At 41.2% G+C, this 25,693-nt stretch overlaps 1 protein-coding gene, 1 long non-coding RNA gene and 1 pseudogene across 2 annotated transcripts; 1 reads left to right on the top strand and 2 right to left on the bottom strand.

Annotated features, from left to right (window-relative positions):
* Nucleotides 1–167: 167 nt before the first annotated feature.
* Nucleotides 168–9,156, bottom strand: LOC121538021. Its single transcript, XR_005995167.2, has 4 exons — nt 8,949–9,156; nt 1,832–1,877; nt 1,365–1,427; nt 168–1,050 (listed from the first exon to the last, which is right to left on the bottom strand). It is a non-coding gene; the product is annotated as an uncharacterized LOC121538021 (long non-coding RNA).
* Nucleotides 9,157–16,005: 6,849 nt separating this feature from the next.
* LOC121538022 lies at nt 16,006–22,601 on the bottom strand (annotated as a pseudogene).
* On the top strand, nt 20,932–24,647 carry LOC121538023. Its single transcript, XM_041845758.2, has 5 exons — nt 20,932–21,205; nt 22,641–22,746; nt 23,200–23,306; nt 23,668–23,840; nt 24,063–24,647. Exons 1-5 carry the CDS (start codon nt 21,073–21,075, stop codon nt 24,339–24,341), a joined length of 798 nt encoding a protein of 265 aa, XP_041701692.1. The 5' UTR covers nt 20,932–21,072; the 3' UTR covers nt 24,342–24,647.
* Nucleotides 24,648–25,693: the final 1,046 nt, after the last annotated feature.

Genomic DNA, 25,693 nt, shown 5'->3' with positions numbered 1-25,693 from the left:
CTCAAGCTGCTCAAGTAGCACTGTATGAATCGTAAGAGGTGAAGAAATGTTTAGTGCATAAACACCTTCTCCATGATAAATTAAATGCACATTGAAAGGTGATGATAATACTCTTGTTCTGTCCACCTATCACATAGCTAGCTGTATTAAGGCCATTCAACAGTGAGTGATTCAAAAGAAACAAGCTTTATTGCCATGTCAGACCTGCAGTCTCAAATTGAGGTCTGTCATGCCACTTACTACCTTAAGATACTTCAGTAAGATCATACAAACACAAGATGGTGTATTTGGTAATAGTAACCGATACAAAATAACATTTCCCGTTTAGCTGCCCAGTTTTGAACAACTGGTAAATTATTGTATAATGACATAAAATAAATCAGTGCCTTCTACTGATCAACAAATACAATTTCCCCATTTAGCCCCCAGGATATTTATTTTTTAAACCCTTCAATCAGAAAATACAGAAAATGTAAAAGCCTTCAGAGTTGACACATGGGGAGCAGATTGATAACTAAATGTGATGACACAGATGAAGGCATATTTATATGATGCCATCTTAGACATTTCCCCACAAGAAGCTCATTAAGTCCTCCATCCACCAGTGTTAAACACAGTTCTCTTACCTTGCACACAACTTAAGTTGTGAACCCATCAGCTTGAACACACACTTTTACTAATTAATCTCATCTCTTTCCCAGCTTATGTGCCTATACGTGAGTGTTTTCTTGGGTAAAATCTATGTAGGTTTTCAATTCCGCAGATATACCGTAGATGTCCATCAAAGATTGTCATTTTCCTATTTCCTGTCAGTTTGGCAGAGAAGATTTTGTTAAACACCCACCCACAGTTCTCACATTCCTACTTGTCATCAAGTTCAAATGAAATACTCCTTCTTTTCATCAGTTACGATGTCACCGTGGGCCAGATCACGGTCCTCCCCCGGGGCCGGTTCTCCTGTGGTTCTGTAGGCACCCTTGTTGTGGCACAAGTACCGGTACAGAAGGAAACCCAGGCCAGCTAGCGTCAGCAGTACAAGCACGATGACCACTGGGGAGAGAGAGTCAACTGCTTTTAGAATAGGGACTGAAGTTCAGCTAAGGATAGATGCATACGCTTTAAAGGTAGACAGCGATATGACGTAGATGCAGAACATAAACCGCACATGCGCAGATACTGTGTGTGACCGTGTGAGAGCGAAGTCTTGCATCTCTATCATCTCAATATCTGCGGTGCTACTCGTGGGAACGTCATTTCGCGGAGTCTACCTTTAAAACATAGGGTTTTGCACATTCTTAATCCAAATGTTTGTTTTTTATCATACTGAAGTGAAAATAAAAATAGTTCAAATAAATCAGGCTTACTTCCAATGACGGTAGAGGAGTCCGTATGACTGGGAAGTGCTGTTGTAGGACTCATCTCTGTTGCTGAAGACATAAAACATGTTGACACACAATCAGTTTCATACTGTAGGCTGTGCTAGTATAAACATGAGAAACTGCATCATTTTCTCAATACAGGGAAATCTGAACTGTATTTTATTACACAGTAATCTGTTTACAAACGGCTAAACTGAAACATGCCAGCACCTCAGGTCCAGCCCATGTTTATTTTTGAATCTATTTGACATAACGCACTGGCTTAATCAGAGGTAAACGACAGAGCCGTCATGAAAAAGGGTTAGGTGTCATCAACTCTAAAGGAAAATATGGCTACAGTATTTCATTGACACACAGACTTCAAAATTCAAATAAACGTATTTTGTCTTTGTGAAATAAGTGCAATATAAAATGGCATTTCTCTAACACAAAAAAATGGACATCCCTCTCACCTGTCATGGGAATAGATGTCATGGTGATTGATTTCAGATTCACAAGCTATGGAACAAATGAAAAGTACAGTACTTAGTACAGTCATTGTTTACACAACACACAAACTCAGACTTAAAAGGCACTGTATTCCTAACCAACACAGTACTACATTCTGTAGTTACAGATTGTACGCCAGAATGGATATAACCAAAGATTTTGGTGTGCATTACTGGGCTTTACAGGAAAGCCCTATAAAAACCACCTCCACAGATTTTTCAACTAATCTTCAATCTCGATTCGGTGAAAAAAAGTATATTAGAAATGTCCGTTTCCAGTTGCAGGCGGTTCTACAAAAACCATAGAAAATTTAGAAAGATATTAAATCCATGTTTTGTATCGAGTGAGATATGCCTCTTGCATGTGTGTAGAGCTTTGTTTTGGTCGCACTGTAACGAGCTGTCATCTAATGCTACACCTAGCCGTGCCGCATAAAAACTAGTTCCTGCAAAGCTGCTGGGAAATGCTAGATGTACGGCAGCTAAGATGGCAGGGTACAAAACATGAATTTAATATATGTTTTTGTAGAACCACCTGCAACTGGAACCTGACACTTCTAAGATACCTTTTTTCACCGAATCGAGAACGATGAAAGTACCGCCAAGAACAGGTTAGTTGAAAAATCTATGGCTGCGGTTTGTGTGAATGGAAGTTTATTAGTGGCTTAATTCAATATTACATTCTAATGGGCAAATGATCAATCCATATCATGTTTGCAATTCCTTTCCCTAAATTGGTATGCATTTCGTGTGATAAAATTCTAAGTAATATATTGCATTATCATTTCATGATTGAAAACGATTTCATGATTGAGTATGCATAATGCCTGCCTATTTGAAAAAGAAATAGCAAAGTGTTTAATATTTCATTTCCACGGTACTATCCAGTACAACGGTACTATCCAGTACAACACTGACACATTTAAAAATTAAATGTAAATGCTTAAATGACCAATCATTTCTCATGTCATTTCCTTGTTGTAACAGCATGAATTGACAAAAAGAAACTCTTCCATACTCTGTGTGGTTTAAGACTGTCAAAATTCAAATGATCAATCAAATTCTATAAATCAATCGCAATGCTTAATTTTGCTATTTAGTTTCCTCATTGCTCCTTTGCGTTTTCAATGTTTGTTAGACCGGTCAAACACGGTGGGCGGTGGATTGGTAACGAGACGGAAGAGGTTGCCTGGGCTTGCTAGCTATGCTGACAGAAATACTCTTAATTTCTTCAAGTATTTCTGGATCAGAGAGGAAGAGGCAAAGCTGTACTATATACTGAATAACTTGATATACACACACACACACACACACACACACACAGAGTGTACAAAACATTAGGAACACCTCTTTCCATGGCATACTAACCAGGTGAATGCTATGATCCCTTATTGATGTCACCTGTTCAATCCACTTCAATCAGTGTAGATGAAGGGGAGAAGACAGGTTAAAGAAGAATATTTTTAAGACTTGGATTGTGTGTGTGCCATTCAGAGAGTGAATGGGCAAGACAAAATATTTAAGTGCCTTTGAACGGGGTATGGTAGTAGGTGCCAGGCCCACTGGTTTGAGTGTGTCAAGAACTGCAACGCTGCTGGGTTTTTCACGCTCAACAGTTTCCCGTGTGTATCAAGAATGGTCCACCACCCAAAGGACATCCAGCCTACTTGACAACTGTGGGAAGCATTGGCGTCAACATGGGCCAGCATCCCTGTTGAACGCTTTCGACACCTTGTAGTCCATGCCCCGACGAATTGATGCTGTTCTGAGGGCAAATGGGGGTGCAACTCAATATTAGGAAGGTGTTCCAAATGGTTTGTACACTAAGTGTAGATAATCTTTGCTATACTGGCTAGGTCAGCCGGTGAGTAAGACATTCATGAGACAGATCAGGCATGGTGCTTGCTGCAAGCAATATGATGGCTAGTATATGGTGGCACCTTAATTGGGGAGGACAGGCTCGTGGTAATGTCTGGAGCAGCATGAGTGGAATGGTATCAAATATATCAAACACATGGTTACCATGTGTTAGATGCCATTTCATTTGCTCCGTTCCAGACATTATTATGAGCCGTCGTCCTCTCAGCAGCCTCCACTGTTAGCTACTAGCTAGGTTAGATACGTTAGCTAGCTGGCCATGGTGAAGCAAGTAAACACATTTAAGAGATGAACAGATAGACCACCTACTAAAATAATTCTGGTCTAAACATAAAATATATATATTTTGACAGTGACAGAGAGCGAGGGAGAAGGGCCCCTTTGGCCATTAACGTTAGTCTTTGAGTTAGTCCTTGGTGGGACAGTATTTACAAAAACTGTGGTTGTCATATGTCATGGCACCATCAGGGTACATCCCCTGGACAGTCTTTCGCAGGGCCTTACCCCCAATCTATTTATCTAGAGTGCCAAGCAGAGACGCATTAGGTCCCATTTTTACAGTCTTTGGTATGACTAGGCCAGGGATAGAACTGTCCAACCTTCAAATCTCAGGGAGGACACTAACCACAAGGGCACTGAGTTGGTTATGCAAGCCATAGGTATAACTATATTGCATATTGAGTTGTTCCATGTCGACTTGAAAATGAGGCATGCACAATTAACTCACAAATTGTTTTATTAAGGATATACACCGTACTGTACCCTTGGTGACCTGTGATGGAGACATTGTCCTACAGGTAACAGTTATTCTTGTTCTTAGAATCACTGGTGTTCAACAAAAAGGTTACAATTTACAGTGTTCAACTACTGTAGGTTTCCTTGATAATGGTTTCCAACATATGATTGGCAGAACCTCATTTAAAGAGCAAGAACATTTGTGTATTGTTATTTTTGCAGAACATGTGACTAGCAGTAACAAAGTAGCACTGTAATTTTGACTGAACACTTCAAGCAGTTCAGCGACAACAGATAAATCTGACCTCTTCCTCATCAGTACAGTTAGAAATATTAGTATCATTGGGGACGATATTCCTTCTTGGTTTCTATCAGCTATGGAGACAGGTCATCAGCCAGAACTGCCTGTGAAAAAGGAGCGCAAATTATGGATTAGCATGGATGAAAATCTAAAAACACAGATTATCAAGTGCACTAGTCACAATTCAATTCACATTTTAGTCATTTAGCAGACGCTCTTATCCAGAGCGACTTAACAGTTAGTGAGTGCACACATTTTTTTCTCCATTTTTTTCCTTCCCCCTCTCCCATACTGGCCCCCCGTGGGAATCGAACCAACAACCCTGGCGTTGCAAACGCCATGCCCTTCCAACTGAGCTACACGGGACACTCACGTATTCTACTGTTTTTTATATTTTACAATAACTGTATGCTCCGGTTTAGTGCATGTCATAACCAATCATTCACTCAAGTGTGGTCTTATTGAGTAGTTCAATGAGGCGTTACAGCCCTTGTTTCCTATGGGAGAGCATCATTTTACATTTACATTTTAGTCATTTAGCAGACGCTCTTATCCAGAGCGACTTACAGTTAGTGAATACATCTTTTTTTTTTATACTGGCCCCCCGTGGGAATCAAACCCACAACCCTGGCGTTGCAAACGCCATGCTCTATCAACTGAGCTACATCCCTGCCGGCCATTCCCTCCCCTACCCTGGACGACGCTGAGCCAATTGTGTGCCGCCCATGAGTCTCCCGGTCGCGGCCGGCTGCGACAGAGCCTGGATTCGAACCAGGATCTCTAGTGGCACAGTTAACACTGCGATGCAGTGCCTTAGACCACTGCGCCACTCAGGAGACACAGCATCCTTATCTGGCTGATGGTGGGCAGCAGCATCTGGAAGACAGGAGGGGGCAGCGTCTGCTGGAGAACCTGCTGGGGTTTCCCCGTACACAGCAATGATGTCAGTTTCCTGAGGGTTTGAACACAAAATAGATTAGTTGAAAGGCACAATGTCAGGTCTGGGGCAAATAAGCTAATATAGAAAAGGCTTTTTTCCCCCTAAATCAGACAACAGGAACTCTTAAGAATCTCTGATTCCAGTCTATATCATAGATAATCTGCCCCCTTCGAATCTCTGGCACTGTCCCCTGTGGGATATAATAATGAAATACTGTAACGTTGACAATACTTACTGGCATGCAAACAAAAGCTTGACTTGCAATAAACAAAATGTCACATACAAGAACTCAGTGGGGTAGGATCATGGGACTACAATATTAATATAATTTGATTTTTATTCTACTGTGGACACTACCATGCCGTAGAGTAGTCCTTATATTGAGGGAGTTTAATTAAGCTGGACCGGGGTGCGCCGGGCTATGGCCCGTGACGTGAATGGGCAAAAGTGGTGAGGGAGGAGCGCCCTGCTCAAATCGGTCATATTGTCAACAAGACAGCATGGTTCATCGTTCAGAGACATTAATCTTTTCCATAAAGTATACGTTTACATTTTCTAACTAAGTTTACTTGGTAAGTCAGAAAGTACATTCGTTTTTTTAACCAAGAGAAACACACACTTTGCATGTAAACACTGAATCCTAAATCATCATTGGTTAAGGGCTTGTAAGTAAGCATTTCACAGTAAGGTCTACACCGGTTGTAGTCGGCGCATGTGACAAATAAAATTTTATTTGATACTCCACGTTCTTAACATACGTCACTTTTGTTTGAGCAGACTTTGCCGTGGGCTCACACCCGAGAGGCAGCCCGGTTTTCAAAACAATTACTTTTCACCTGGTGCAATTTCCGCCAACCAGGCCAGCTTAATCAAATCCCCTCATTGTAATATCGCTGTAGCCCTCAACGCACCTAACAAATGTGAAATTACAAGACAAAAAAGCCACATACCTGAAAGTGTTCCACGATGTCTTGTTGTGAAGGTAGCTAGCTAGCTAGGCTAGCCAGGTAACACTAGCCAGTAACGTTAGCCAGTAGTGCCTCATAGCCAGCTAGCTACACGACATGAACAAAAATAAGTAGACACCTGCTCGTCAAACATATCATTCCAAAATCATGGGCATTAATATGGAGTTGGTCCCCCTTTGCTGCTATAACAGCCTCCACTCTTCTGGGAAGTCTTTCCACTAGATATTGGAACATTTTTTGCGGGGACTTGCTTCCAATCAGCCACAAGAGCATTAGCGAGGTCGGGCACTGATCTTGGGCGATTAGGCCTGGCTCGTAGTCGGCGTCCCAATTCATCCCAAATGTGTTTGATGGGGTTGAGGTCAGGGCTCTGTGCAGGCCAATCAAGTTCTTCCACACTGATTTCGACAAACCATTTCTGTATGGACCTCTTTGTGCACGGGGGCATTGTCATACTGAAACAGGAAAAAGCCTTCCCTAAATTGTTGCCACAAAGATGGAACCACAGAATTGTCTAGCATGTCATTGTATGCTGTAATGTTAAGATTTCCCTTCACTGGAACTAAGGGGCTTAGCCCGAACCATGAAAAACAGCCCCAGACCATTATTCCTCCTCCACCAAACTTTACAGTTGGCACTATGCATTCGGGCAGGTAGCGTTCTCTGTCATCTGCCAAACCCAGATTTGTCTGTCGGACTGCCAGATGGTGAAGCGCGAGTCATCACTCCAGAGAACGGGTTTCCACTGCTCCAGAGTCCAATGGCGGCGAGCTTTACACCACTCCAGCTTGGCATTGCGCATGGTCATCTTAGGCTTGTGTGCGGCTGCTCGGCCATGGAAACCCATTTCATTAAGCTCCCGATGAACAGTTCTTGTGTTGATGTTGCTTCCAGAGGCAGTTTGGAACTCAGTAGTGAGTGTTGCAAACGAAGACCGATGATTTTGACGCACTACGCGATTCAGCGGTCCCGTTCTGTGAGCTTGTGTGGACTACCACTTCGCGGCTGAGCCATTGTTGCTCCTAGACGTTTCCACTTGACAATAACAGCATTTACAGTTGACCGGGGCAGCTCTGGCAGGGCAGACATTTGACTAACTGACTTGTTGGAAAGGTGGCATCCTATGACGGTGCCATGTTGAAATTCACTGAGCTCTTCAGTAACTTCATATTAAGGCCATTCTACTGTGTAATGTTTGTCTTGCATGGCTGTGTGCTGGATTTTATACACCTGTTAGCAACGGGTGTGGCTGAAATTGCCAAATCCACTAATTTGAATGTGTGTCCACATTCACTATATATACAAAAGTATCTAACATACCGGTAGCTAGCTACATATAATAGCCAATATGCCATATTAGCTAGCTACTAGTAGCTCCCTGTGTCCCCTACACTGAGCTTTATAGTCCCCTCCTGCAAACTCCTCGCACACACACACTTTTCTTCTGAAGGTTTCTCACTGGCTGTTGTTGCTGAGACAGGCTAAAAACAAACCACATCGATACAGCTACAACCGAAAGTGACCGTTGCCAGCAAGCAAAGGCAACCTCTTCCGCCTCACGTTAGCGAAACCCCGCCCAGTGTTTGATTGACAATACAAGTCGAAAAAACGTTAACGCAAATGAGTCTTAAACCACAGAGTATGGAAAATCATTGTCAATTGAGAAATAATTATCTTTGTCACAATTCATGATATCACAACAAGGAAATGAAATGCCAAACATGATGAATTATTCATCATTTAAAATTAGATTTTTGAAATGTGTCAGTGTTGTACTGGATAGTACCATGGAAATGAATAATCAAACACACTTTGTTATTTCTTTTTCAAATTGGCAGTCATCATGAAAATGATAATGCAATCGTTTTTTGCAATTCAATTGTGTAAAACAAATACATACCCGTTTAGGAAAAGGAATTGCAAACATGATATTACATTCATAATTTACCATTTGCATTTCCAATTGAGTTTTTGCAGTTAAATGCTTCCATATGTATGGAGCTTTCCTGTAACGCCCAATAATGGCCACTAACCGGTTTCCCTTTAGTTAATAATCTCTAGGGTAAATTGACTTAGCTACCGCCCTATCCGGGTAATGAAAAGCAGTAAAGGCTACAATATTCTTATCATTTCTGCATATCAAGCATTGATGTACTAAATCAGGGTGTCGCCTGGCATAGCCTGTTTACTGGCTAGCTGGCTACATCACACTTTTAATGCTGCCATTGTTCATCACACAATTGTGTACGCAAACTTTACCTGAAGAAGTATCTAGCTAGATCTGCTGAGAGCAATATTTGCTTGCTGGTCACTTTCAGGCACACCACTTTTCTCCTTACAAAAATAACAACAGATACAAAAACACAGTCGATAAAGCAAACAACGAACAACAAAAAAAACTGACGTGCTCAAACTTTCCTGTAATCCCTTGCGCGTTCATGAGACTCATGTGTGCTCGCCCCCGTGAAATTGCAACACAAACCATGTTTCCATCGCCAGTTTTTATGTGACGTCATACGGTATATAAAATCATTCACAACAGCTGTGATGGAAACAGGAAGTTTCGGTAAACCGTGCAAATGTCAACAAAACAAAATACGCTAGACAAGGTGGGATCTTTTTGTGTCGGTAAAATGAATTATGCGAGAAATGTCGGTGGTTGATATATTGATATAATAACCATTTTATCGAAGTAAACTTGGAGTCACGTGACATGTTGTGCGGTCCTCCCACTACGACTCGTCGTGAAAGCATGCAGTTTATTAAGCTACAGATGAAATACATTATGATGAATTTCACAGGGTGGTGAAAGTACAAGGTGAATATCGAGGGTTTTATGGTGACATGATAATCGTGTGGAAATGTGAGCGAAATTCTGTATTCCTAGTTGAATTAGTTAGGGTGCATAAACAAAGTACAAACTTTTTTCTACATTCAAATTTAAATATCTCCTTGGTCATGTGACCCACTGGACTCAAACAAGGTTCATAATGTCCACTGACTACCCTTCTATATTACACACCCTTTTGTTTGTCACTTTTCATCTCAGGTGATTTTACATGAATTCTTCAAGATTTTAAATGTCAATATCTCCTTGGTCATGTGACCTACTGACCTCAAACAAGGTTCAGAATGTACACTAAGTGGGCCTACACATTGCACACCCTTTAGTTTGTCAATTTTCATCTCACACGTTTTTACATGAATTTTTTAAACTTTCGAATTTCAATATCTCCTTGGTCATGTGACCTACTGGACTCAAACAAGGACCAGAATGCTCACTGACTACCATTCTATATTGCACACCCTTTAGTTTGTCAATTTTCATCTTACATGGCGCAGTGGTCTAAGGCACTGCATCTCAGTGCTTGAGGCGTCACTACAGACCCCCTGGTTCGATTCCAGGCTGTATCACAACCGGCCGTGATTGGGAGTCCCATAGGGCGGCGCACAATTGGCCCAGCGTCGTCCGGGTTTGGCCGGTGTAGGCCGTCATTGTAAATAAGAATTTGTTCTTAACTGACTTGCCTAGTTAAATAAAGGTAAAATAAATAAATAAAAATAAAATATCTCCTTGGTCATGTGACCTACTGACCTCAAACAAGGTTCAGAATGTACACTCAGTGGGCCTACACATTGTACAGTCTTTAGTTTGTCCATTTTCATCTCACGCGGTTTTACAGTTCAATAGTTCCCTGGTCATGTGACCTACCACCTTAAAACATGCTTTAGATTGTCCACTCACTATGCCTTCATATCGCACACTGTTGTTTGTCTACTTTCATCTCACGCTATTAGATTTAAATCTGTAAGCCTGAGACCCAGTAGGTGTGGATATTACTGCACAGTGGACACGCACACTCAGAAGTCATTTGGGGAAAAATAGAGTATATGCTACTTTTATTATTATCCTATAATTGAGGCTGTGTGTAGAATGGGGCATAAAGGAAATTACCTCTACTAGATTATGCTGATAAGGAAAACAGCATACAGTTTTGGACTGTGTATTCATTTAATACACAGTCCTATAACTACTCAGAATTCCATTATGTTTACATAAAAAAGAGAATACTTCAAAATGAGAAGATCCTGCCATGGAAAAGACGACTGGGTGGACATAAAGTGGAAAGGAGGGGAAATAACTCACACCATGCAGCAGGACACCTTCAGCTGAGGGGTCTTTGTAATGCAGGTTTGATAGTTATATTTGCAATAATGAATGGTTAGCTGTTGTGTAACAATTAGGTCAAAAACTCTATTTTCTTTTTTGGTGTAGATGGCCAAGGAAGTTGCACAGAACTTCCCCAACATCCCCTCCCAAATGGATATAGAACCTTCACAAAAACACATGGAGCAACTGCGAAAATAAATGGCTGAGGATATACTAAAAATGTCTGGTATGTAATGACATTTCATTCAAAGTAAATGTCAATTCTTTATTTTTATGTAGTTGTGTGGGACAACCATATGTTCAATTCATGCCTATGATTTCAGAGTTCAACAAAGCCAACAACTGCTTCATGTATGCCACTGATAAAGAACCTGGATGTGGCCCAAAGACTGACTGGGTTAGTAACTTTATTTAACATGTTTATAATCTTTTGACAACAGTGACGGCATGTAAGACAATTTATGATATAACACAATGGATGGCTAATTCGTCATACTGCATTGATATTTGATATTATTTATAACGTGTTACGCTTTGTTCTGTTTTAGATTGAATGTTTTGCATGCCAACGGTGGTTCCATGTGCCGTGCCTAGGGATGAATACAAAAGAGTTCAACAGAGTGAAGAACACAAACTGGAAGTGCTGTCTTTGTTGTTGAAAATGTATGCTATACCCCATCCACACTGAAGAGGCTCTACATTTACATCAACCAGGGATAAAGAGAAAGTTAACACTGTGAAATGTTTTGTACTTTTTTGAAGTAAAGTCTGTTGACATGTTGGAAAAGACTAAAGGTCTACAATTTCGGTTTAATTTGTCAATATTCAATTTTAATTCATTGATTATCTGGCCACCATTATTGTGGTTACATGTTCAGTATACAGTTGAAGTCGGAAGTTTACATACACTTAGGTTGGAGTCATTAAAACTTGTTTTTCAACCACTCCACAAATTTCTTGTTAACAAACTATAGTTTTGGCAAGCCGGTTAGGACATCTACTTTGTGCATGACACAAGTCATTTTTCCAACAATTGTTTACAGACAGATTATTTCACTTATAATTCACTGTATCACAATTCCAGTGGGTCAGAAGTTTACATACACTAAGTTGACTGTGCCTTTAAACAGCTTGGAAAATTCCAGAAAATGATGTCATAGCTTTAGAAGCTTCTGATAGGCTAATTGACATAATTTGAGTCAATTGGAGGTGTACCTGTGGATGTATTTCAAGGCCTACCTTCAAACTCAGTGCCTCTTTGCTTGACATCATGGGAAAATCAAAAGAAATCAGCAAAGACCTCAGAAACAAAATTGTAGACCTCCACAAGTCTGGTTCATCCTTGGGAGCAATTTCCAAACACCTGAAGGTACAACGTTCATCTGTACAAACAATAGTGCGCAAGTATAAACACCATGGGACCACGCAGCCGTCATACCGCTCAGGAAGGAGACGCATTCTGTCTCCTAGAGATGAATGTACTTTGGTGCGAAAAGTGCAAATCAATCCCAGAACAACAGAAAAGGACCTTGTGAAGATGTTGGAGGAAACAGGTACAAAAGTATCTACATCCACAGTAAAACGAGTCCTATATCGACATAACCTGAAAGGCGCTCAGCAAGGAAGAAGCCACTGCTCCAAAACCGCCATAAAAAAGCCAGACTATGGTTTGCAACTGCACATGGGGACAAAGATCGTACTTTTTGGAGAAATGTCCTCTGGTCTGATGAAACACAAATAGAACTGTTTGGCCATAATGACCATCGTTATGTTTGGAGGCAAAAGGGGGCTGCTTGCAAGCCGAAGAACACCATCTCAACTGTGAAGAACGGGGGTGGCAGCATCATGCTGTGAGGGTGCTTTGCTGCAGGAGGGACTTCCAAAGTTGTGGCAAAATGGCTTAAGGACAACAAAGTCAAGGTATTGGAGTGGCCATCACAAAGCCCTGACCTCAATCCTATAGAACATTTGTGGGCAGAACTGAAAAAGCGTGTACGAGCAAGGAGGCCTACAAACCTGACTCAGTTACACCAGCTCTGTCAGGAGGAATGGGCCAAAATTCACCCAACATATTGTGGGAAGCTTGTGGAAGGCTACCTGAAACATTTGACCCAAGTTAAACAATTTAAAGGCAATGCTACCAAATACTAATTGAGTGTATGTAAACTTCTGACCCACTGGGAATGTGATGAAATAAATAAAAGCTGAAATAAATCATTCTCTCTACAATTATTCTGACATTTCACTTTCTTAAAATAAAGTGGTGATCCTAACTGACCTAAGACAGGGAATTTTTACTAGGATTAAATGTCAGGAATTGTGAAAAACTGAGTTTAAATGTATTTGGCTAAGGTGTATGTAAACTTCAGACTTCAACTGTATGTATTGACCAGCAAACCCACTGCAGCCTATCTTACTGGCCGTGCAGTTCACTCTCCATCCATGCTTTGGACAATTAATAACATGACTCTCGTACTTTTCCTTTTTCCTTTATGGTTGATATTAACGATGAAAGGAGATATTGTCTTTCTCTCTCCTATTGTCTACTGCTGTTAAATACTGTGGCAAAAATAAAGACTTAAGGAAAGGGAAAATAAGTACTCAGAACTACCAATTATTATAGATAATCATTAAAGAAAAGGGTAAACACAACACTGGACTGAACCTCTTAATTATCAAACTAATATTCATGTACAACAATATAGAAGATACATAACTAGAGACTATGCAATATGGGTATATATCCACTGCACACTTCTTATGTGTGTAATTGACATGACCAAGGACCTACTGAAATTCAAAACTATGAAAAATGTATGTAACACTGCATGAGATTACAGTACACAAACGAGTGTGGAATATATTTGGCTAGTCAGTGGATATTCTGAACCTTGTTTGAGTCCAGTAGGTCACATGACCAAGGAGCTATTGAAATTCGAAAAAATGAATATGTGTCTCTGCTATCGGGTTAGCTAGAACCAGTTTAAAAAGTTTTTGGAGTAATGGTTACAATTTTTGGATTTGTCACTATGTTGACGGTCCCTAACTGCTGTTGGTGGACGTAAGGAAAACTGCAGGCGAATATCCGTCGAATATCCAACCTGAATCTGTCTTTACCTCGGTGGCCAGGGCTCTCCAACCCTGTTCCTGGAGAGCTACCGTCCTGTAGGTTAACTCCAACCCTAATCTAGCACACCTGATTCTAATAATTTAGTGGTTGATAAACTGAACCAGGTTAGTTACAACTGGGGTTGGAGCGAAAACCTACAGGAGGGTAGCTCTCCAGGAACAGGTTTGGAGACCCCTAATGTAGGCTATATGTGATCTGTTGGCTACGCACGTGCCAATACCAGAGTGAGCCCCCCCGCTCTATAACGCAACATTTTTTTTTTGTCAGAAAACCATCAGTAGAGTTGAAAATGCGATGGAAACCCATTTCACTTGTATTTTTTATTCGGTACATGGGAATTTAACTGCAAAAGGTATTTTTATGTGCACTATATCATCACGCACAGCCATGTATCTGCAACAAGTCAATTTGATGGAAACATCTCTGGTGGAAAAATGCGCATCTTGTTTTTATGCTGATTTGAGAATATTCGCATGAAAATCTGTTGCCAATTGGCCGGAAACCTAGCTATAGGCTCACAAATAAAGACACTGTTGTTATAGGGGCAGAGATGTTTGAGACATTTTATATGAATACTAAATTAATCAAAAGACACCTTTGATTTCAGTGGTGGAAAAAGTACCCAATTGTCATACTTCAGTAAAAGTAAAGATACCTTAATAGAAAATGACTCAAGTAAAAGTGAAAGTCACTAGTAAAATATTACTTGAGTAAAAGCCTAAAAGTATTTGGTTTTAAATATACTTAAGTATCAAAAGTAAATGTAATTGGAAGGATATCATTAAGTATCAAAAGTAAAAGTATAATAATTTCAAATGTCTTATATTAAGCAAACCAGATGGCACAATTTTCGTGTTTTTTAAGTTTATGGATAGCCAGGGGCACACTCCTACACTCAGACATAATTTACAATTGATGCCATTTGTGTTCAGTGAGTCCACCAGATCAGAGGCAGTAGAGATGACCAGGGATGTTCTCTTGATAAGTGTGTGAATTTGACAATTTTCCTATTGTGCTAAGCATTCAAAATGTAAGGAGTACTTTTGGGTGTCAGGGAAAATGTATGGAGTAAAAAGTACATTAATTTATTTAGGAATGTAATGAAGTAAAAGTTGTCAAAAATATAAATAGTAAAGTAAAGTACAGATACCCCCCAAAACTACGTAAGTAGTACTTTAAAGTAGTTTTACTTAAGTACTTTACATCACCGTTTGATTTACAGTCATTTGATTTGAGTTTTTCAATTAACAGCAGTGTCACTCAACAAGCCATTATAAAAAGCTATTATTTTAATCAATAATCAAGTTCTTCAGGTACAATTTAGCAAACTTATATAGAGTAACACAGTATGAGTCATAATACCCATAAAGGCTAGCGGTCAAACAGGGAAATGGTTCAAATGGTTTTTCCACCATTCATTTTTCCCATAGGGGATTTTAGAAACAGTTAAGATAAGGGCTATGTTTCGTGTAGGCTTACCCTGGCATGACATTTTGACCGCTAGGTTTTATGGGTATTATGACACCTCCACTGTGGGGCTCTATTTTTACATTTACATTTTAGTCATTTAGCAGATGCTCTTATCCAGAGCAACTTACAGTTAGTGAATACATATTTTTTTTATACTGGCCCCCCGTGGGAATCGAACCCACAACCCTGGCATTGCAAACGCCATGCTCTATCAACTGAGCTACATCCCTGCCGGCCAATTCTGGGCCAATTGTGCGCCGCCCATGAGTCTCCCGGCTGCGACAGAGCCTGGATTCGAACCAGGATCTCTAGTGGCACAGTTAGCACTGCGATGCAGTGCCTTAGACCACTGCGCCACTCAGGAGTACATGAAATGAAATACAATTTTGCTAAGCTGAATGTCAAATCGGTTCAAGTACAATTTAGTGAACTTGCTGTTTCTATACAATTAAATTAAAGACAATTCACAGTTATTGGGTGTATACAGTTATTGGGTCTATACAGTTATTGGGTGTATACTGGCACAAACCTATGCAACGCACGAATAGGCATACCATTGATTTTATTAATGAAAAAACAAAAACAAAACGGTTGTATTGAAAGTATATTGTCCACAAGCAAGAGCTTCCAGATCTTAGACAGCAGGCGGAAACAGCTAATATTCTTATATCCCTCCAGTAATATTGATCCTATTTTCCCTTGTGCAGTATTCAGCCACTCTCACTTATTACTATAACTAGTTCTGTGAACAAATATAAAACATTTAGACAGTTAACAATTTAGGAAATAAGAAACTCAATATAATAACTCAATTATAGTTACTTTAGACAGGAAACAACCTTTTCCTCAGAGATCCTTCATTAAACCACAGTGTTTTTCATACCCTCTTGCTCCTGGATATGTAATTTTGCTGCCTAAAAGTAAAAGAAAAGAAAAGTTATATACCAGTAGATCCAAACGGTCTAGCAGCAGTCCATGGCATCCAATTATTATACTGCCTGTCTTGATTAGAGTAGACCGGCATGTAAATCAAATGTACTACATATGAGAGGTCATAAAAGGTTGCGTGTATCTCACCTTTTGGACAAGTGCGTTGGCCTCTATGTCAGCATTGGAGCCATCAGAAGCAGCTCCGTTCTGCACACCGTGAGCCCCAGAGTCCTCAGGGGCCACAGGGCTCTCTATGGTCAGCTGGGGGGTGTCTATGGCCGAGGACTGGAGCTCAACGCTCTCTGAGTTATGGGAGTTGGTCACATCGGAAGTACTCGCTGTCAATGCAGAAGAGCTTTCTTCTTCTTCTTCTTCTCCTTTCTTATCTGAGGGGGTGGAGTGCTGGTCTGAAGCAGGCGCTCCCTCTTTCACATCCTTCTCTTCCTCCATCAGTTTCTCTTCTGACTTCTGGCCGCTGCCAGAGGCCCCTTTTGTGGAGGTGTTATCCCTGCTTTCAGATTCCGTTTTTTTCTCTGCAGTGGGGCCTTCACTGCGAGTGGAGTCTGCGTCCAGGTCTTGGGCCTCTGAGGAGGGCTCTTCAGTAGGTAGGGACCGTGGGGAGACTGCAGTGGTGCTGGTGAGTGACTCATCATAGCGAGGACTACTAAGGGATCTGAAGCTGGACCTGTCTCTAGTGAGGGTGCCTGACTTGCCTGGACTATAACTCTGATGGAAGTCAGAGAAGCTGGCGCTCCACGACCTGGGGGACATGAAAGATCGCCTCTTCAGAGAGCCAGTCCTGAAAGATATGTGAGAGGAGGGATAGGATGACTACATGTTGATACACTTACTTTGCTTTAATTACTGTTATGCTTTATAAAACACCCACTATTTAATTCATCCCAGACCACAACCCATCGATAGACTCAAAATGGGAGGAAAGTTAATAAAGAAAAACAGTGCTGGTGAGAGATGTAAAATCCTAACGAACTTACTGATTCAACCCTTTGACAACAAACACCTTGTCTGGATGCTGATCCTTCAGTTCCTTCATCACATTCTGCAAATCACTGTTGAACTGAAAGAGAGGATATTACACCAGTTTAAGAATATATATATATAAATGCTGACAAAACAGTTCAGTTCATTTTTATAAACCAAAGCAAAGCCCCACATAACTGCTATATTTGGATGTGTATTCCCACCCCAGTTATTGAGAAGAATATGACCTGCACATACCGTAGTCATTTCCTTGAAGAAGGTGTCCCGTAAATTTGAGATGGCTGTGAAGACTGACACATAGCATCCAATTCGGCTTCAGAAACAAAATGGGGAGAAGAAAAAACATTATTCATATCAATTGTCCGCTGCTTTTTCTTTCTTTACACACTTGACCTGATTATGTATTTGTCATTCTGCTATCTGGCTCGGTGCTTACTTCTGACTCCTTACCTGTCATACAGAGCAGGAAGCTCATCCCTCAGCTCTCTGTTGATGCCCTCAAAGACAATCTGGGTTCTGTTTACCTCATCAGCTGCCTGTACCGAGAGACGCACCATGATGAGGTGAGTTTGTAGTTTTGCTTAAATGATCATTATTGTGCATATTAAGTAGACAGGGGTATCTTGTCTGTCTGACCTTGGCTATTTTGACATCATCTTTCTTTTTAGCATTCTGCATCGCCTCCAAGTGGTGACGGGAGGAATCGTAGTCGACCAACTTCCTGCCTCGTTTGGCCACCCTCTCCTGGGGGTTGGAGGGAAGGAATAATGCACGTGAGAGATCACATATTTAGGAAGTGTGTGTGTGTTTCCATCCTTACCCTGACATCTGGGAACTGGCTTATGTAAGACTCCATGGTGCGAAGTGCCTTATCTAACAGCTTTGCCTCATAATCATTCCACAGGAGGTCTTCACCCTGTTGCCATATGGAGAAAATGTATTAGATATTTTTACAGAAATGTGCATAATAATAACCAACAGAGTCATGCATGCCATTCTTAATAGTACAGCAGTGCTATGACTGACCTCTACAATGGCCCCCAGGTCCTCTTCTCCATCCCAGTCCGGCTCATAGACATCATACAGAGACTGGGAAAGACGTTTTGAAGCTTCCCGCATTCCTGTGGAAAGTGGACATCTTGGATCACATGTTATCAGGCCGTGGGCACTACTGATGGTGCTAAAGCTATAGAAAACCATGCAATTTGTGGACAACATCATACAGAGCACATGTTTAATTTACAACATAGACGAACTGAACAAATGTTTACCTTTGACAGAACTAATGTAAATCTTCAGGTCCTTGTATAACCGGTTCCCATCAATCTGCAAACAGAGATTATAGAGTGACTCATCTCGTCTGTAGGCTATACATAAATCTATGGGATTTACAGGGGCACATTTACAGGCCCTTGCTATAGGATATAAATCACATATCCGTTTAAGGTTATCGTTACAGGTTCATGCACATGGAATGGTCTGATCTCTGTGTAGTCCTGTACTGTCATGGTGACTACCTGTTGGTAATTCAGATTTAGGAGGTATTGTTCAAATATTTCATCTTTGGTCTCCACTGTCTTTCCAAACTTCTGCAAGACCTAAAAAGTAGGGAATACGAAACCTGTCAAACCTCAAACAACTTGAGAATAATATTGTGCATTATATTGAGAAAGTTAAAGTACTGTATACCTTCTCTTTGCCCCTGCTCAGCTGCCTTTGGAATCTTTTAGCAAAGACCTCAGTGCCTCCTTTTGGACCGTTGCCCTCTGCCATCATTTCTCCTTTTCCCTTGTGTTGAGCTTTTTATCCCTGGAAATGTGAAGGTTGAGGAAAGACAAGTTGGATGTATGCCTATTAAGCTCAAGATCAAAAGTGCATCAAACATGTCTAAAGTGTATGCCAGTTTAATGACTACAATTCCCAGTGTTCTTAGCACGCCTATGTCTGATGAATGTATTGCATTATTAGCCCGGGAGGAAGGAAGGCAACTGGCAATAGCTTGAGTTTTAAGTGGAGGGAATACAGGGCTTAGCATGTCTCTCGAGGAGGCTAAAAATAGCTTTTGGCTTGGAAAAGTTGAATATTTTCAGAAGGAGTTGGGTAATTGGTTAAGGGCGGAGTTTTGGAGGGAAAGAGAGAGGAGATTGAAAAGACTGAGGGAGGCAGAGGATTGATTTGAAGCTAGCAATAAAAAGTGAGAGGTTGTCGAGGAAGATTGGTGTCAAGTTCAAACAGATTGAGCCGGATGGCAGTTTGAGTTTTGGAGGTGAAATGGAACGGGTAGAAGGTGTTGTGAGGAGCTCGGAGCCCGAGCCTTGCATTGATGGACATGGTTATGATAAAGATACATTTGGTCCAATAGGAGTGACATTTTTGGATATAGTGGATCCTTGCCTTTTGGCGGATCCATTTGTGGTTTCAGGGTTGGTGTGAAAAGAGTTGGGTGAAGTTGAATCAGTGAAGGTAACCTGTCTTGTGATATTTGTTTGTATTTCTTCTGACCAGAACTAGCGGGAGTTCCGTGTCACACAAATTGGGTCAAGATCTGTTTCTTGCTTTGCTCTTAGGAACAGGGCACCATTAAAATTAGTGATTGTTGGTGTAGTGTTTAGTGTGGAGGTGAAGCAATTGAAGTTGAAGATTCCTGGTGTTTGTGACGCCCACCGTTTGGTGCGACGCAGACCCGGTGGTGAGCGTGGTGAAACAGAGGAGTCACTGTCAGTCCTTTTGAGTTTTGAGTCAGAGTCTTTACCCGACAAGGTCATGTTAGGATATATAAGTTATTCTGTTAGAGCTTTTGTGGTGAATCCACTGCGCTGTTTCAGGTGCAACGTTTATGGTCATGTCGCAGCAGTATGTAGGAGGGAGATTCCAAGATGTGGGAAGTGTGCAGGAGGGCATGGGATAGAGGTTTGTGTAGTTTTGGTGGATAAAGTTGTGTGTGTCAACTGTAGGGGTGCACATGTTGCTGGGAATCGGAAGTTTAATGCAGAAGGTGTCGTATGCTGAGGCAGTGAAGAAAGTAGAGGAGGATGGGTCAAGGGTGAGGGATTCTAAGAGGATCCCTGTGAATAGTAGATCTGTGCCAGCACAGAGAGATAGGCCAATGAGTGATATACAGTATGCTTCAGTAAAGTTGGCTTCTTAGCGTTCATAGCAATGGTTATCAACTGTACCACAGAAATGGAACGTAAATCACAGAAAATAGATGTTGTGGTGGCAGCTGCAGAGAAGTATTTGGGGGTACGAGATTTGACTTCAGAAGAGTTACAGCATGTGTTGAGTGGTAGTGTCCCATCCTCTCAGGCTGTTGGCCTTGGGGTAGGATCAGATAGGGTTAAAGTAGTGGAATAAGGTGATGGGTTTTAATTAGTATAGGGTTAGTTGGTAGGGTAATTAAAATATATGTATATTTTCATTTTTCCCGGTTCGCCTTTACCATTTTGTATCACAAAGTGTAATTGATCTATACTATAGTTCAGTTGGGGGCAGTAATGCAACATATTGGATGCCAACTGCCGTTAAACCTCACCGAAGAAGAAGAAGAAGAAGAAGAAGAAGAAGAAGAAGCCTATTTCTTATCAAATTGTCGTTGGCCACTCCTACATACTATGGAAGTGAACTTTACACAGGAATGTTTTTAAGATAGTGGGGCTGGTCTGATGTTAGAATACAATTAGATGTTTATGCATTTACTGGACCTGATAATGGGGAGTACGATAGCGAAATGTGCAGCTACAGACCTGGGAATCCAGTGGGCTGGATGGGCCATATCAGCAGCTCTCAAAACCGAGAAGTTCTATGATTTAGCAGGTATATATCATGTTGATTTAAAGTATATCAATTCATGCTGAGGCGTGTTTGCAGTGAATCGCTACGATTTCAACCATTGGTTGAATAAGTCATCGAATCTATTAGGTTTGGGCATAGGACTATTCGAAATAAACATTCATGCGGTCAAACAAAATGTATGCAATGGAATTAGGCTTTTTTAAAGTGAAAGTATAGCATTTTGTATCTGATGAATATCAATGTTACAAAACCACTGTTATTTAAACGGTTTCCGTTGCAAGAGGTAATGAATACACCCCAGTTTTCTACAACATTACCACCAACTAATTTAGTCACCCTTGCAAGCCTCTATTCAAAAGAATGCTAAAACAATAATCGATTATCCAAACTCCAAGATGATTTGCCACAAATTGTCACATTGTAGCGTGAGATTGGTGTTAATTTGTATCGTGAGATGTTTACCACAAATTGCTACTTTGTAGCTCGCCCGACTTAAATTTGTACAGTAGATCAATGTTACAATTTTACCAATGCAATATTGCTACGCCCTTCTTGTAGTAAAGGTTAATTCCATGGTACAGAGTGATGCTGATACTCAGATGTTTTACCTTAAAATGTATACCAAGCAAAAAGATTTTACAAAAACACATTTACTTGAAGAACAGTGCAGATGCAAAGTTTGGTAAGAATGACAGTTTGTGCCATCATTCTGTCATAACTTTTTCTGAGTTATTATTGCATGTGTCATTCTTTTGTTTTGTTTTGATGCAACTGTCATTCTGTTACCAAACTTTGCATCTGCACTTGTTTTTGTAAGCAGTTCAATGGAAATTGTTAAAAGTAGTCCTTGTGCATAGTTGTTTGGTTTGTTTAACTTTGCAATCATTGTTTTTTTGTTTGGTATACATTTTTAAGTGAATAATCTGAGTATCAGCATCACTTTGTTACTGTGGAATTGTCCTTTACCATAGCAGATGTTTGATTGATCGACAAAGAAGGGAATAGCAACATTAACACTCTGTTATCGTAGAATTGCCTTAAACCAAAAAACAGCAGTCGCAACCTTAACAGCAGTCATGTAGGCCCATGTCTTTCGAAGCATTGAATGAGAAAATTGTTGTTGGCTTTTGCGTTATTATAGTATAATATGTTCAACAGATCTGTCTATATATGAACTGTCAAAATGCAAGTTAAAACTGATAGGACAGTATGTGCCATTCAAAATGAACAGAATTTACTTTACCGTTACTTATTTAAAACAATGCAACTTACCTGTAGACACTGTCAATGCAACAAATTAGCTTCTTTAACTTGTCTTCTTGTGCCGCTCCTCTGCTCTGTGTATGCTCGTCTGAAGTTTTACCTTTGAACTTTGGAGCCAATTGTCACTCTGTCTGTAAGCTCCTGGGTAAAATATTAATTGAACACACCTTATTGTGAAACTTCTACCTTTTAGGGTCTGGCACATTTATATTACTTGCCCACCTGAGTCGCTATTGGGGAGGGACTCGTCATTTGAGGCAAAATGTGCAGACTGGATTGGTGACAGCATGGGGAGTAAGGTAAGCTTGACAGGGTCAGGGTGAAAGGGTTTCCAATCTAGTGCACAGGCGGCCGGTGGTACCTTAAATGGGGAGGAGAGGCTCATAGTAATGGCTGGAACGGTATTAATGGAATGGTATCGGAACACTTTCAAACACATGGTTTCCATGTGTTTGATACCATTCCATTCACTCCATTCCAGCCATTATTATGAGCCATCCTCCCCTCAGCAGCCTCCTGTGATCTAGTGTCCAATCCCATCAATGGAGAAGAACAAAACACCTGTAGAGCATTAGTGTTCTCTGCTCATTTGCTTTTCATTCAACAAAGTCGTGTATCAGTTCAGCAGTCTGATTCAAGGCTTGGGCCGGCACAGTGTTGCAGAATCTTTATGGATGCGAGTCATTATGGTTGAGTTAATGAATAATGCTGGGGTTAATGTGACAACGGTACCTATGTTCTAACTTCTGCAGGCTTGGTACATTCCTTTTCATGCGGATCGTGAAGGACGGCAAGGATCGCAGGTTTAACAATGTCAGAGACAGCCCAGGGACATTCTTTGTGTACTGGAATGTTCAAGGTACTTTGAATCATTATGGTCGCCGGCTTTTCTTTTTCTCACTCAGCCACCACAGCAGTGACTTCCATCATCCTTAAGCAACCCTGTGTAGCCCATTAGGGAGTGCTTATTCGCTCCTTATAAATGTATGAGATTAGAATAGCCACTGATATCAGGGTCGTGTGCATTGTGCCCAAATAAATTAGGGTTACCATTGGACACTCAGACAGTATACAGTACTCTTTTGCAAATTTTTTCTTCTATTTTGGACCCTACTTCTATTTTGGACCCAGGTGAATGTCTTGTTGAGTAGGAGCAAGTATTATTTAGACATCTCTGGTCTATTCTACCAATGGTTCAGTACATTATTTGTTCCTTTCAGCTGTCTGGGTGTTTATGACGCTCTTACCCACCCTCATGCTGAACAGTGAGCAGCGAGATGAGCCCTTGGGCCTGAGGGACTACCTGGGCTGGGGGATATGGGGCCTTGGCTTTGCCACAGAGGCCATCGCTGACCAGCAGAAGTGGCTCTTCAAAGGGAACCCAGATAATGCTGTGAGTCAGCTTGGTGGGCTTCCTTAGGGGATGTTGACCTTTTTATAATTCTCATGGATGCAGTGGGGTAGTTGCAAAGTATTCTCACTACAAAATGCTGTGAACACAAGTCACGACCACTCTCAAAACATTGAAAATAAACGTCCTGTATTTGTGTGTTTGTTTATAGTATATTAATTTACCCAGAGAATAGCCTCAATCCAGCCTTTCCATTCTCCCCAGGGAAAGTTCATCCAGAGCGGGCTGTGGGGCTACAGCCGGCACCCTAACTACCTCGGGGAGATACTGCAGTGGTCTGGACTCTGGCTCTCGGCTTCCTCTGTGATGAAGGGTCCCCAGTATGCCAGTGTGCTATCTCCTCTGTTTGTCTGGTTCCTGCTGCGTCACGTCAGTGGCATTCCCATTCTGGAAAAGCAGGCCATGAAGAAGTGGGGTTCAGACCCTGCCTTCCAGAACTACGTCAAGAACACTCCTCTCCTCTGGCCAACTCCCAAGTTCTGATGGGTTACACACTTTCTAATAGGGTGTTCTGGCACAAGGGGAACTTTCTGAACAGGACCACTGTAATCATCAAGCACCCAATGTGCTGGTTCTCTACAACAGTCTCATATTCGAAGCACACACACTGAAACTTCAAGGTTTTTACTTTTGTTATTGTGCGAAACAAATCATCCAGAGAAGACACAGCCTGACAGACATTCTGAATGTGGAACAAAAATGCTTTGATATAAACTCCCTTTTATGCAATTGCTGTGCAATAGCTTACTGTTGTATGTTTACAGGCAATAAATTAATATGCTCTTTAAATTCCTCAATGTTACCTTTCCTTCCAACTTTTCAGGCATGTAAAAAGGCAGTTCATGCAGTTGACCTACTTGTACAGTGTTACTGTGCATGTACGGTGAGGGAAAAAAGTATTTGATCCCCTGCTGATTTTGTACGTTTGCCCACTGACAAAGACATGATCAGTCTATAATGTTAATGGTAGGTTTATTTGAACAGTGAGAGACAGAATAACAACAAAATAATCCAGAAAAATGCACGTCAAAAATGTTATAAATTGATTTGCATTTTAATGAAGGAAATAAGTATTTGACCCCTCTGCAAAACATGACTTAGTACTTGGTGGCAAAACCCTTGTTGGCAATCACAGAGGTCAGACGTTTCTTGTAGTTGGCCACCAGGTTTGCACACATCTCAGGAGGGATTTTGTCCCACTCCTCTTTGCAGATCTTCTCCAAGTCATTAAGGTTTCGAGGCTGACGTTTGGCAACTCAAACCTTCAGCTCCCTCCACAGATGTTCTATGGGATTAAGGTCTGAAGACTGGCTAGGCCACTCCAGGACCGTAATGTGCTTCTTCTTGAGCCACTCCTTTGTTGCCTTGGCCGTGTGTTTTGGGTCATTGTCATGCTGGAATACCCATCCACGACCCATTTTCAATGCCCTGGCTGAGGGAAGGAGGTTCTCACCCAAGATTTGACGGTACATGGCCCCGTCCATCGTCCCTTTGATGCGGTGAAGTTGTCCTGTCCCCTTAGCAGAAAAACACCCCCAAAGCATAATGTTTCCACCTCCATGTTTGACGGTGGGGACGGTGTTCTTGGGGTCATTGGCAGCATTCCTCCTCCTCCAAACACGGCGAGTTCAGTTGATGCCAAAGAGCTCGATTTTGGTCTCATCTGACCACAACACTTTTACCCAGTTCTCCTCTGAATCATTCAGATGTTAATTGGAAAACTTCAGACGGGCCTGTATATGTGCTTTCTTGAGCAGGGGGATCTTGTGGGCGCTGCATGATTTCAGTCCTTCACGGCGTAGTGTGTTACCAATTGTTTTCTTGGTGACTATGGT

This window comes from Coregonus clupeaformis, chromosome 24 (assembly GCF_020615455.1).
Source record: "Coregonus clupeaformis isolate EN_2021a chromosome 24, ASM2061545v1, whole genome shotgun sequence".
Classification (NCBI taxonomy): Eukaryota; Metazoa; Chordata; class Actinopteri; order Salmoniformes; family Salmonidae; genus Coregonus; species Coregonus clupeaformis.
The sequence above is the reverse complement of the archived record's forward strand: the minus strand, read 5'-3'. Positions and strand labels throughout refer to the sequence as shown.